Source organism: Bemisia tabaci, chromosome 3, assembly GCF_918797505.1.
Source record: "Bemisia tabaci chromosome 3, PGI_BMITA_v3".
NCBI classification, from domain to species: Eukaryota; Metazoa; Arthropoda; class Insecta; order Hemiptera; family Aleyrodidae; genus Bemisia; species Bemisia tabaci.
In genome coordinates this window covers 34,943,280-34,956,112 of record NC_092795.1, presented here as the reverse complement: position 1 = coordinate 34,956,112, position 12,833 = coordinate 34,943,280, and the positions used below count along the sequence as shown (strand labels likewise).

The following is a 12,833-nucleotide window of genomic DNA, read 5'->3' as shown; positions in this document are numbered from 1 at the left end:
CATCAAATTATATCGACGGTGAAAGTCGGCAATCACATATCTCGGTTTGCGACGTCGCAGACTTCCTGTGATACTTTATTTTTTAAACAGAAAACCACTTGACGGCAGTTCTTTAAAACTGCCGTGTTTTTTCTTCTCCGTGCCAAGAAAATTCTGCAAAAACTTCAAGGAATGATGTCAATTTGTCCTCTTTTAAAAAAATAACATGGAGGTGGAGATTTTCAGACACCACAAACGAATTATACGATTGCCTACTTACACTGTCGATATCTTGTATATTGTTCGTAGAGGACCCATCGATAAAAGCAGGATTAGTTCGCCTTCAATTTCACTCTACGCAAATTATCCGACAGGTAAGATAAGTTGAATGGCAACATTTTCTGTCCTTCGGAGGAACTCCATAGTAATAAATAATATACGTGGAGAGCATAAGTTTTGTAGCTTTCAAACTCTTATTTTGCAATTCTATTGTTACACACAATAACACAGTGGCATTTGCACGCGTGGTATTGTAAGTAATCACAATCTTTAATTCCGTAAGCTCTATTCTTTGGGTTAAAATTTAGCAGGAACCGCCGCCGGCCGATCCGGGCGCGGGTGGTGCCGGCTTGGCCGTCCTGATCCCCTGATGGCCGGAAAAATAGAGGGATTGAGCGCGGGGTGCGGTGGCGTTTGCGGACGTGGCGTTTGCGGATTCTAAGAATCGGGTGGCGTTTGCGGATTCTCATATTTTGACGGTGGCGATTGCGGACATGCGGAACAGGGCCGGTGGACTTTGCGGACCGGAGAATTTCGGCGGTGGCGATTGCGGACGGAGGGGTAGGCACCTACATATGCTGCCCCCCACCCCTGCGCTGTATATTAAAGAGAAAAATTACCGGAGAGGCTCTGGATTCCTTGCCGTGGATGTAGAATGAAAACAATATTAGTATTAAACATTAGTATTATATTAGTATAAAAACATATGAGCTGTGAACATACAGTAAATTTTTAAAAACAGGCATATCAGAAATCAAGAAACTGAAAAATCGTCAGTTTCAGTTCATTTTTAGGATGAAAAACATGTCGTAAATTCTAGTCCAAAATTACTGAAAGTCAAAAAATTACAACGAAAAATTAAAACACATTTTAATTTTTTGACTTTCAGTAATTTTGGACTAGAATTTACGACATGTTTTTCATCCTAAAAATGAACTGAAACTGACGATTTTTCAGTTTCTTGATTTCTGATATGCCTGTTTTTAAAAATTTACTGTATGTTCACAGCTCATATGTTTTTATACTAATATAATACTAATGTTTAATACTAATATTGTTTTCATTCTACATCCACGGCAAGGAATCCAGAGCCTCTCCGGTAATTTTTCTCTTTAATATACAGCGCAGGGGTGGGGGGCAGCATATGTAGGTGCCTACCCTCCGTCCGCAATCGCCACCGCCGAAATTCTCCGTCCGCAAAGTCCATCGGCCCTGTTCCGCATGTCCGCAATCGCCACTGCGAAATCTCGGTCCGCAAAGTCCATCGGCCCTGTTCCGCATGTCCGCAATCGCCACCGTCAAAATATGAGAATCCGCAAACGCCACCCGATTCTTAGAATCCGCAAACGCCGCGTCCGCAAACGCCACCGCACCTGAGCGCGGCGGGCCGCCCAGCCTTTGCGCCCTTTGAAAGATCGGTTATTTCGTTCGTTCCGTTCGGAAATGCGCGGTTTTGCGTCATTTCCGGGCGCTTTTTTCGGTCAGCTGATGATTCGGCTGCCCTAGGAAATCACCGTGGATGATGGATTGATGCTGGAGGCTTACCGCAAAATTTTACGTAAAGAATACAATTCACACAACGGGAAGTTCGGAGCGAGGCTTTGGGACGTTGCAAAAGCTTACATCCTGCCATACTCAACGTAATTATTTAAAACTATCTTACTTTTTCTTCTCCTTTGGAAGAATATTCTACATACATTTCAAGCTATAAAGGTAACTTTTTCCTCAAAAAAAAAAAAAAAAAAATTGCAAAAATTGTATCGCCGAGGGTATTGTTTTTCTTTTGACCAGGCAATGTAAAGTTCCCGTAGCCATAGTGTACAATAAAAACGTTAATATCTTAGGTAGAAGTTAATTTCATTGATTTTTAATGCAAGAATCGTGTTCTCCGTAAAATTTCGGTCGAGAAACGTGTATCACAATTCTTAAATTCGGACCTTAATTGTTTAATGGTCCATTCAGTCTAAAAGAGCTAACTTGGAGAATTGTCCTAACATTCTTCGGAAAAAATATTTTGTCCACAGAAACGAGGCGACGTTGGAATCCTCATACGGCGCGGCGTCGAAACTTAGCGTGGTCCTCTCAAGCCCCATTATTCGATGCCGCGGTTATCTTAGCGCAAGTGCTAGTAACCGCGTCAAACACAGTGCGGCCGTCGCGTCGTCACACTTATATCAGCGCCTGCAAGACTGTAGAAATACTTCATGCATTGCGCCAAACAGTGCAGTTGGCATGAACGTATGTTAGCGCCTGCAAGACTGCATGAATACCTCTCGCATTGCTCTAAACGCACTGCGAGGCGAAAACTATTTTTGATAAATTGATAACTATTCGACCTCGGGTATGGGCATATTGCTGCTAGCTGGATTGAAGGCGCATCACTCTGTGAAGATGACTCGACGCTCGACCGCGCCTCCTCCCTGGCTTGCGCAACGCTAAAATTGCCGCAAAACTAGGATCACGCGTCATTTCTTTTGACGGTGTCCGTCCGGTTTTTAACCACAATTAAAGGGTAAATATTTTTCGATAATTTCAATACTTACGTTTGAGATCATTTAGGAAAATTCGTGGAAACTTTTCAGAAAAACTGTTCGTGGCATTTTAAAAACAATGATGATTAAAAATAAAGTAGGTACAAAAGAGGGGCATAACGTTACGATTAGAGACCCTCCATTCGTCCCTGTCTCTGAGACCATGTCATTCGCGTTAGATTCCTCTTTGAAAATCGCTGTAACGATCAAGTTCACATTTTAAACACTTACTCGAGAATATTTATATACCCTTACTTTAAATAATTTCATGTATGTGGACTACTTTCGGCAAAGAGGAGTCTCCTAATACGAAAGGCTCATACTTGTTATTTGTGGTTGCCTAATGTAAAACCCGTTTTGTATAAATGTCAACCGTCGGAAAAAGTATGTTATTTTGGGTTTTTTTTCTCCCTTCGCATTTGTCTTGGACAGGTGGAAGTTGAACCAAAGCACCGTGGCTGAAAGCTATGTGTTTTTATTTAATGAGTATTGAATCTTTGCTTGAAAAAGTGCTATTTTGGAGTAATATTTTTTTGCCACAAGACATCACTGTTTTAAGAGCCTCATTGAGGAAAGCTTAACCACTTCATCAATGCATGTTTTTTTTTTTTTTTTTTTTTTTTTTTTTTTTTTTTTTTTTTTTTTTTTTTTTTTTTTTTTTTTTTTTTCAATCTCAAATGGATAATAACACGTATTAATTAGGATAATTTACACACCGGTGACACTTTTATTGGCTTTCAATTTAAACTTCCAGCTTTTTATCGGTATCTGGATAATTATAGAATGTACGGGAAAGAATTTGCGGATTAAAGGGATTTCTCAGGAGAAAAATTTAAGTGATAAGTAAGAGGTGCAGAAACACTTCTAATGGGTAGTTTCATAGTTAATTACAGCATATGAAAATCATTTCTTGGATCTTCATTCTATCTTATGCAGTGGTTTCATCTTTTGTCCCATATTCCAAATTATTGATTACTTCTATTGTTGCTTTGTTTAAGGAATTTAAAGGGATTTATAATAAAGGTTGCAATATTATAGACTGGAAAAAATGTATTAAATTTCAAACCATACCGCCTGTTTTCATCTTCAGTAAATGTCCGTAGAGGATACTTACATGTTCTTGCTCTTATAAATCATCGGCAAAAAATAAGTTAAGATGAGATTACTGACAAACACTTCTAGTACTTGTTTCGATAAATTAAAAAACAAAAGCGCTTTTTTTGTGGTGATTCTAGTAGTTTCCATTTTAACCGCAAGTGCTGGATTACTCCTACTGAAAAATAGTCCAAAAGCAGAACAGTCGCTACGATTTGTCAGCATCGTGAGTATCGTTTTATTTTCTGTCATTTTATTGATATTTACAATGTATTACCAAAAGTGCAATATTCTTATTCTAAAGTTCGAAATACATTTTCACAACTAACACAGAGAACTCACACGGATGTCAAATGCTGCATGCATAATTTTTTCCAATGCAAAAGCATAAAAAAACTAGTCAGTTTTTGCATAAAATTGAAAGAGCAAAGAAAAGAAGGAAAATATTGAGAAAATGGAAGAGTCCAGAAAAGAGGAACTTTCTGTTGATAAAGCGAATGTCTAAAATAATAGTTTCATTCATTCACACGCTTATTTTTTAACATTAATGAGAATATAAAAATAGCTATCCTCTGTTTTTGTCCTCTTAAAAATGTATAATTCGAAGGGAAAAATTACTGACGACTAGAGCATCGTAAGAGTCAAGATACAATGAAAGCAGCCAATGAGGGATCAGCGTAAGACGCACTGCTCCCCCTCGATGGTGATTGGCTACCAACAACAAGTAGTAGTAGCCAATCACGATCTAGTGCAAAAAGTGCGTCTTATACACTCAACCTTTATTGGCTACCAGTTTATAAACTGCATTTTCCTCGCTTGATATCAGACAATCAATTTACCAATTAATGTTCGATTGTGAAATTTTTATATTTTTGATTTCTGGGATACAGATTCATCGTCATGGAGAAAGAGCCCCTAAAGGAACATACCCCATGGATCCTTACGAGGCAGAGTCATTTTGGCCAGAGGGACTAGGTGCCTTGGTAGCGGTGAGTGTTAAGTAACCGTAATAATACATTTTGAAATAAAAAGGAAAATGTTTGAGTCAACCTCTGTCTTCAGTTCTTTATTATTATTGTATTTTTTACTCCGCCTCGGAAACAAGGAATTATATCTATGGCAGCCTTGTTGTATAAAAATACTATCAAGTCAAGACGGGCAGCTTACAAAATTCACTGATTAAAATATTTGTGTAATTGCGTTACTTTTGGTTAATATACGGAGTGAAACACAAACCAACCCAAATTTTTTGTTGATACGTGCACAGTTTGTGGTGAATTTAGCCCAAAACATAATAAAGAGACTAGGAAACCTCAATGTGAATCGAGGGTTCGGGTTATTTAAAGTTTTACTACCCGTATTAACCAAAATTTTGTGTTGAGTTTTCTCTCTTGTGCGTCTCAAGGAAATTTGGGTATTTCAACCCCTCTTGTCCTTCGTAACACTTTTGTGACGTAGGTTCTCATATTTAAATATACAAGAACAAAACAAATCACGCTCTTCTCAACCCCTCCTTTGCACTAGAACGTTGCGGGGATGTGCTTTTCAGCACTCTTTTGTTGAAATTGTCCGTTTATATTTAATTTCGGGTATTATCTGTTTCAGCAAGGAAAAGTTAGCATGCATGCTCTGGGGCGTTTCCTACGTCATCGATACGATGGATTTATTTCATCTGCATACATACCTGCAGAGATTTCTGTTCTTACGGACTATGTAGACAGGACCATTATGAGTGCACAGCTTGTGTTAGCAGGACTGTATCCACCGGTCAGGATTCAGATTTGGAACCCTGATTTACCCTGGCAACCGATTCCAGTGCATACTCTTCCTCCTCAGTGTGATGAAGTAAGCTCATTGATTTATCTTTCACGTAGGAAATATCATACAAAATACACGATCCCTCGGTGGAGGAGCATTTTGCAAGATTTGACCTACCTTCACTCACTTTTTGACTCAGAAATACTGAATAAAATACTTCCATTTAGTTTTGAAGTATAACCAAGGTGATGTAATGATCGTTTTTTATTAGTAAATTAATACAAATGATAGTAAATTAGTAGATAGTAAATTAATAAATAACGATCATTACATCACCTTGGTTATACTTCAAAACTAAATTTAAAATGGTGTTGTTCGAATCAAACTTTATTAAAATACTTCCATTCGAAGTATCATCAGTAAAATGCGAGGTTTATTTGACAGTGCAAACAAACTTGGTTGTTTTAACTTTTCAATTACTCACTATAATATGTGCTAAAATTAGCTCGCTAAGTATTGTGGATTCTATCGATCTTTTTTTCCGTGTAGGTGGAGCGTGCAATAGAGAACCAAATTCTTGTTCCTAAGATGCCAGAAAGTTGCATACATATAATGTCTACCACCAGAAGTAAATAGACCCGAGAGATCTTGAACAGTAAAGAGGTTGTTCCAAAAACGCCGATTTTGGCCCCCCCCCCCCTGGATTCGGCCCAAACTTTGCTCAGATGTTGTACTAAGTGTCCCCGACGCTTGGGAAAAATTTCAGCCCCCTCGGATAATTAGGGGGGAGGGGGCAGGGGGGCAAAGTTGCAATTTTTTTAAAACTTTAAAAATCGATATCTCGCGAACGGTTTGAGTGTAAGTGTTGCGGTTTGCGCTAAAAAACGTTAAAAAATATTCTCTACAAGAATATTAATGCTGTTTGCAAGGTTGCGTAATTTATCGCGGTCATAAATCGATTTTTTCGATTTTGAAGGTTCGACTTTTTTTCGTTTTTCGTCTCCCCTCTTCAGGCGATCGTTGCTACGTGAATGAAAACCGGTTGAGGTGATTCTCCATGAAATTTTGCATCTGCTGGACTTTGTTTGACCTTGGGGAAACGATTCGTTCGTGAGTTATAGCGATTTTTCTGCGCGTTACCGGTTACGCGCGGGCGGCATATCGGCGGCGCTCCATCCCGCACGGGCGAGGCAGAGGTTGTTTCACCGCTAGGGCCTTATATTCATGCTGTAGGCTGTAATTATCGATATTTTCTCCTCCCCCACCCTTCCCCTCCAATAAATATTGTTTTAATACTTCGTTATACAGGGTGTCCCAGACCATCCGCAACAGGTCTTTTTCTCGGTTGGTTTAGGTAGTACGAAGTGGGGGACCGCGGGGTTACATAGGGAATTGACCCCAAGGAATCCGAATTTCACGGTCCCGAAACCCCCTATGCCCCCCCTTGGGAGGTAGGTGCCCCCCTTGGGGTCATGATCCCAAAAGTCGGGAGACATTGTGCCTCCCCCTTTTACGCCCCGAGGGTGGCTAGGGGGGCCTCGGGACCGTAAAAATCGGATTCCTTGGGGTCGATTACCTGGGAAATCATCTTTTTCCCGAGGGTGTACGTCAATTTGCGCCCAAAAATGATCTCTTCAAAACGGGGACATCGGCCTCCTCCATAATTTCCCTTTGGTGGAAAATTGACGTAGATTCTCCGGAAAAAGATGATTTCCCGGGTAATCGACCCCAGGGAATCCGATTTTTACGGTCCCGAGGCCCCCCTAGCCACCCTCGGGGCGTAAAAGGGGGAGGCACAATGTCTCCCGACTTTTGGGATCATGACCCCAAGGGGGGCACCTACCTCCCAAGGGGGGGCATAGGGGGTTTCGGGACCGTGAAATTCGGATTCCTTGGGGTCAATTCCCTATGTAACCCCGCGGTCCCCCACTTCGTACTACCTAAACCAACCGAGAAAAAGACCTGTTACGGATGGTCTGGGACACCCTGTATAACGAAGTATTAAAACAATATTTATTGGAGGGGAAGGGTGGGGGAGGAGAAAATATCGATAATTACAGCCTACAGCATGAATATAAGGCCCTAGCGGTGAAACAACCTCTGCCTCGCCCGTGCGGGATGGAGCGCCGCCGATATGCCGCCCGCGCGTAACCGGTAACGCGCAGAAAAATCGCTATAACTCACGAACGAATCGTTTCCCCAAGGTCAAACAAAGTGTAGCAGATGCAGAATTTCATGGAGAATCACCTCAACCGGTTTTCATTCACGTAGCAACGATCGCCTGGAGAGGGGAGACGAAAAACGAAAAAAAGTCGAACCTTCAAAATCGAAAAAATCGATTTATGACCGCGATAAATTACGCAACCTTGCAAACAGCATTAATATTCTTGTAGAGAATATTTTTTAACGTTTTTTAGCGCAAACCGCAACACTTACACTCAAACCGTTCGCGAGATATCGATTTTTAAAGTTTTAAAAAAATTGCAACTTTGCCCCCCTGCCCCCTCCCCCCTAATTATCCGAGGGGGCTGAAATTTTGCCCAAGCGTCGGGGACACTTAGTACAACATCTGAGCAAAGTTTGGGCCGAATCCAGGGGGGGAGCCAAAATCGGCGTTTTTGGAACAACCTCTTTTGAAAATCTAACTTAATGACAAATAATCTTAAGTATAAACTGTTGTGGTTTCATTGCTTGTTGAAGTATTTTTCAACAGAAGTGTGTAATGGAAGCGGATGGGTTCGGTGAAATTCAGTACGAAAATGATAAAGAAATGTATTTTATTCTCACCCAGATATTTCGAGTCAGAAAACGCTGCCCACTGTTATCGGAGGAAGAAAAACGAAGAAATGCCATACTTGATCTTGAGCTGAACAAACATAAGGACTTCATCGCGAATCTTTCCAAAATTTCTGGCGCTGAACTATCATCAATTAAGAGCATCAAATTCCTTTACGACAATTTACTAATTGTAGTAAGTAAAAAACCAGATCAAAATACTCTCAGCCCCACTTTTGTCTCATCGTAGTTATTTTGTCTTGTCCGGTGCAGCATATATTCAACAAACTTAAAGAATTTCTCCTGTCATTTTAATTTATTTTTCCTCGTTTTCATTTTTCAACTCTCGTTCAAAACAAGATTGTATCGTATTCACAAATATTGCCGGCTGCTGATCAGAAAATGAGTGAGTCAATACGTATTCTCTAATTTTTCCTTCTTCAATCTTATTTAAACTACCAAATACCATTATGTTCATTGTATTCATATTTACGATCAATTACTTACAGTTTGTCAGATTCTTTCTTTACCAACCCTATGATGAAAAAGTGATATGACTTACGAGTGATAAAGGTAAGAGGTTAGCAAGGTCTAATGATGAAACATAGAGCTACATTCCCCTACTTTGATCATCAGATTCCAGAAGTCACTTGAAATATCTGATTTAAATAGATGCAATCGGTTGCACTGAATATTAATAGAGTTATATCCAATAGCAAAATGAAATTTTTAAATTATTTTAAAATCCAAATCTGATCTTACAGGAGCAACAAAAACTTCCACCGCCGAAATGGACTGAGCAGTTAAATCAAGAAAAACTACGAGAGCTGGCTAAAATAGATTTTCTGGAGCTGCACACGTCAGCTACAATGTTAAAACTACAGACAGGTATTTTTTCAGTGCTTCAGGGATTCGCACTTTGGTTGGATTTTTGGAACGGTGTTTGCTCGGTCCTTAACTTAAGCGACCCCGGAGCAATTTCCATTGTTAAAATCACAGATGAGGCCTGATGGCGTCATCTGTAATTTGTGTTTAATGTCCTACAGCCCACCATCCCGTATCTCCAGTTTTTACAATTTCATTATCTGTGTTTAATGATGCATTCTGCCAATAAAAAATTCAAATTTAATAAATAATTTTTAATTTCATTAAAAATTATCTGTTATTACGATCTATTATCACCAAGAGCTGACCAACGCCAGAAAAGCTGAGCGGCACTCATGACTCTCGATATTTGTGCAATCATTTATGATAAGGGAAATTCGGGGTCTCCCAGAAGAAATGAAAAACTTACCCCCTCAAAAGATTATTATTAATAATTGACTCAGCCATCTTACAAGTTCGGGTTTTTAAACTTTTAGATGTTCAGATGAACCATGAACCATCCCAACCTAACGCTATTGTAAGATCGACCCTGTCAATTTTTCTTCAAATTCATTTTTTTCTCACGAATCCTTGATAATTTTAGGTGTCATATTAAACGAGATCGTATCAAATATGAAACGAAAAATAGAGGATCCGGAAAATTTCAAACGTCGATTAACTTTGTATTCTGCACATGATCGTAATTTGGTGCGGGTATGGCGAGCCATGAACTTCAGTCAGGACATTAAAGACCAGCCATACTATGGAGCAGCGCTCATCATTGAACTACACGAAATCAACAATCAGTATCTTGTGAAAGTAAGTTGAGATCAACAGAGATTTAAAAGTTTCGCAGATATATAGCGGTTTAGATACTCAGCAATTCAGCTGAGTTATGTTTTTATAGTTTAGCAAGAAAAAATAATTGTATGGTTCAAGCGACGTTTGCGTGCTCAGTTGATTTGATGCAGTCGAGACTATTTTAAATTTGGCGGCGACTCGTCAATCAAACCCGTAATCGAATCGAATGAAATTGCTCTCGAAACGGAAGTCTCCTGATTTCAGAGGCATTTATGTTCAGGACGAAGCAAATCGTAGCCGAATCAAGTCGCTCAAAGATGCTTCGGATCAAATGGATTGCATATTGCAAAAAGGAACCACTAGCATTGCAATGATGCTAAGATTGTGCAACTTCATCCTTTGCAATAAAATTGCGGAAATCGTGAAAAACTATGAAATTTAGATGGTAATTTTTGTCTTAAATTCACAGTTTTTAGCGAGTGAAATAGAAACTATTTATGGATACTCGGGTTTTCCCTCCAAGACAAAAGAAGTTGCAAAATCTTAGCAACATTGCAATGCTAGTGGTTCCTTTTTGCAAAATGCAATCCAGATGTGCACATGCAGTTTTTGAAAGAAAAAAACTTAGAGAATACCAACCATGTCCATGTCGCAGGTAATAGCCAGCAATTTGCAATCGGCATACGTGGTGACTCGTCCAATTCCGATGATTCGCATCGAAATATGAAAGGTTTTCATTGGTAATGAACTTCAAAAGCACGCCCTCGGCTCAGAGCGCCTTCAAATTCGATGATACTCTCCGCTTTGCCAAGCAGTTAGTTTGGTTGCCTATCCGAACCAAACCCAACTAAGAACCACTGATTTCACCACAAGTAGTCGTGATGTGCGGGCTGATACCATGCATTCTCAAAAATAAAGCATCCCATACAATTCGACGAATAATAGTACTTTCCATATGTTTCTTTATTTTTGGATTCACTTTTTTCTTTTTTTAAAAGATAAATCAACAGAAATAGATATTGGAATTGCGAATGATATTTACCTGCGGCATCGACACTGCAACGCAAATTAATCACCGAATCAAGAAAGTCGTACACTGCACTGACGATAAAATTTGATCGTGAGAGCCCGAAGCTTAGTGTTTCATATCCATCGAACCATTCAGTTTATCAAAGGGAGATCGAACGTTCGATTCGTATGATATGACCGAACTTCTTTTAAATCAGTGCGGATCAATCGAGAAGTTTGATCTCATAAACCAAATGTCCGCTTTGACGGATCGAAAGTTCAATTTGACCAACCAAATAGTTCGATCGGTATAAGGCACATGACATTCAGCACATAATCGAGATTTTCTTTTAGGGTACAAATGAGTGATTTTCTAAAATAAGTTACTAAATACTTAATAACTAAGAACCTAACTTTTTTTCTTTTAAATACCTATTTATATCTATAATTTGCAGATTTTACACAAAAAGGGAAGTTTAGACGATGATTTATCAGTGCTGAAAATGGAAGACTGTGCGGAGGTCCTAGCCGGGGAAATGGGAGACGTCATGTGCAACTTCAGTGCTTTTTCAGCCGTCCTACAGCCCTCTATGATTTCAAATTTTGAAAAGGCCTGCGAATTGTCAAAATAACGATTGACTTCATAAGTTACATCAAATTATAGTATAATATAAGTTATAAAGCCAACTTTAATATATTTCACATCTGATTGATGCGTGGATATGACTAAAAAGTTCCTAAATTTTACTTTCTGCAGAAAATGGGTGGAAGCTGTATATAAATGCATATTTTGTTGTGTTATCAGTAAGTAAGTAGTAGGCTCGATCCAATAGGTAAATATACGTGTTTTGTATTTCGTTATTTTCAACTTTAATCATGGAACCTCCATTGTCCCCGAGCGAAAATTGAAACGAAACCACTTCCACTATAGGCTTCAATATGAAAATGTTTTTCCATCGGATTTCCAAGGCTGACCACAGGTATATCAGAGAGAAAATATTCGTCGAATAGCTCTCTGTGTTGACCGTGCAAATTTTTCATCCTAGTACTCATTTAAAAAAAAAGAAAGAAAAGCTGACGACATTGCTTTATTACTTTTACATTTGGAATATATGTGTTAAAATGAACACAATGTAACAATTTATAATGATGAAATCGAGATGAATTATATTCATAGTTCTTGCGTGCTTCGTAGCTCCTCTAGATTTTATTCATTTGCACATAGTTCCATTTAGGATAAACACGTCCTATAGACATAACAATTACCTTCACATGCTTTATGAAACAATTAACAATCGCACTTTATTTCAAATGCACTCGAATAATTATATTCTATTTATAGGGACTCAGTAATGTGTCATACATTCCATCATGTTAAAAAGCTGTGCTGATTACCTATTAATGATGAATTGAGCAGGCTTAAAATGTCTTTTCTTGTTTTTGGAACTTTGACTGTCTAACTGTTAAAGTATGCTTACATAATGCAACTACGAAAGGATAAGTATGTATATCACGCGCGCCACATGACCACTAGAAATTTAGATAAGGTAGGAGGTATTCGATACGTGGATAGTCTGTGATAAGTATGCTAATAATCAAGGGTCCTCATGCATTAATAATTATTATCTCTAAAGCACCGCAGTCGAGCGACAATATATCATCCGAAAATAATCATCGATAAATAATCATCTTTTATTTTGAAGTTTTTTTATAAAGACACGTCTTTCCACCAAAATTGGCAGC

At 38.9% G+C, this 12,833-nt stretch overlaps 1 protein-coding gene across 1 annotated transcript; it reads left to right on the top strand.

Moving 5' to 3' along the window:
- Positions 1-3,482: 3,482 nt before the first annotated feature.
- LOC109043492 (prostatic acid phosphatase-like) lies at positions 3,483-12,663 on the top strand. Its single transcript, XM_019060699.2, has 7 exons — positions 3,483-4,110; positions 4,775-4,873; positions 5,490-5,729; positions 8,434-8,613; positions 9,182-9,305; positions 9,886-10,100; positions 11,546-12,663. Exons 1-7 carry the CDS (start codon positions 3,946-3,948, stop codon positions 11,720-11,722), a joined length of 1,200 nt encoding a protein of 399 aa, XP_018916244.2. The 5' UTR covers positions 3,483-3,945; the 3' UTR covers positions 11,723-12,663.
- Positions 12,664-12,833: the final 170 nt, after the last annotated feature.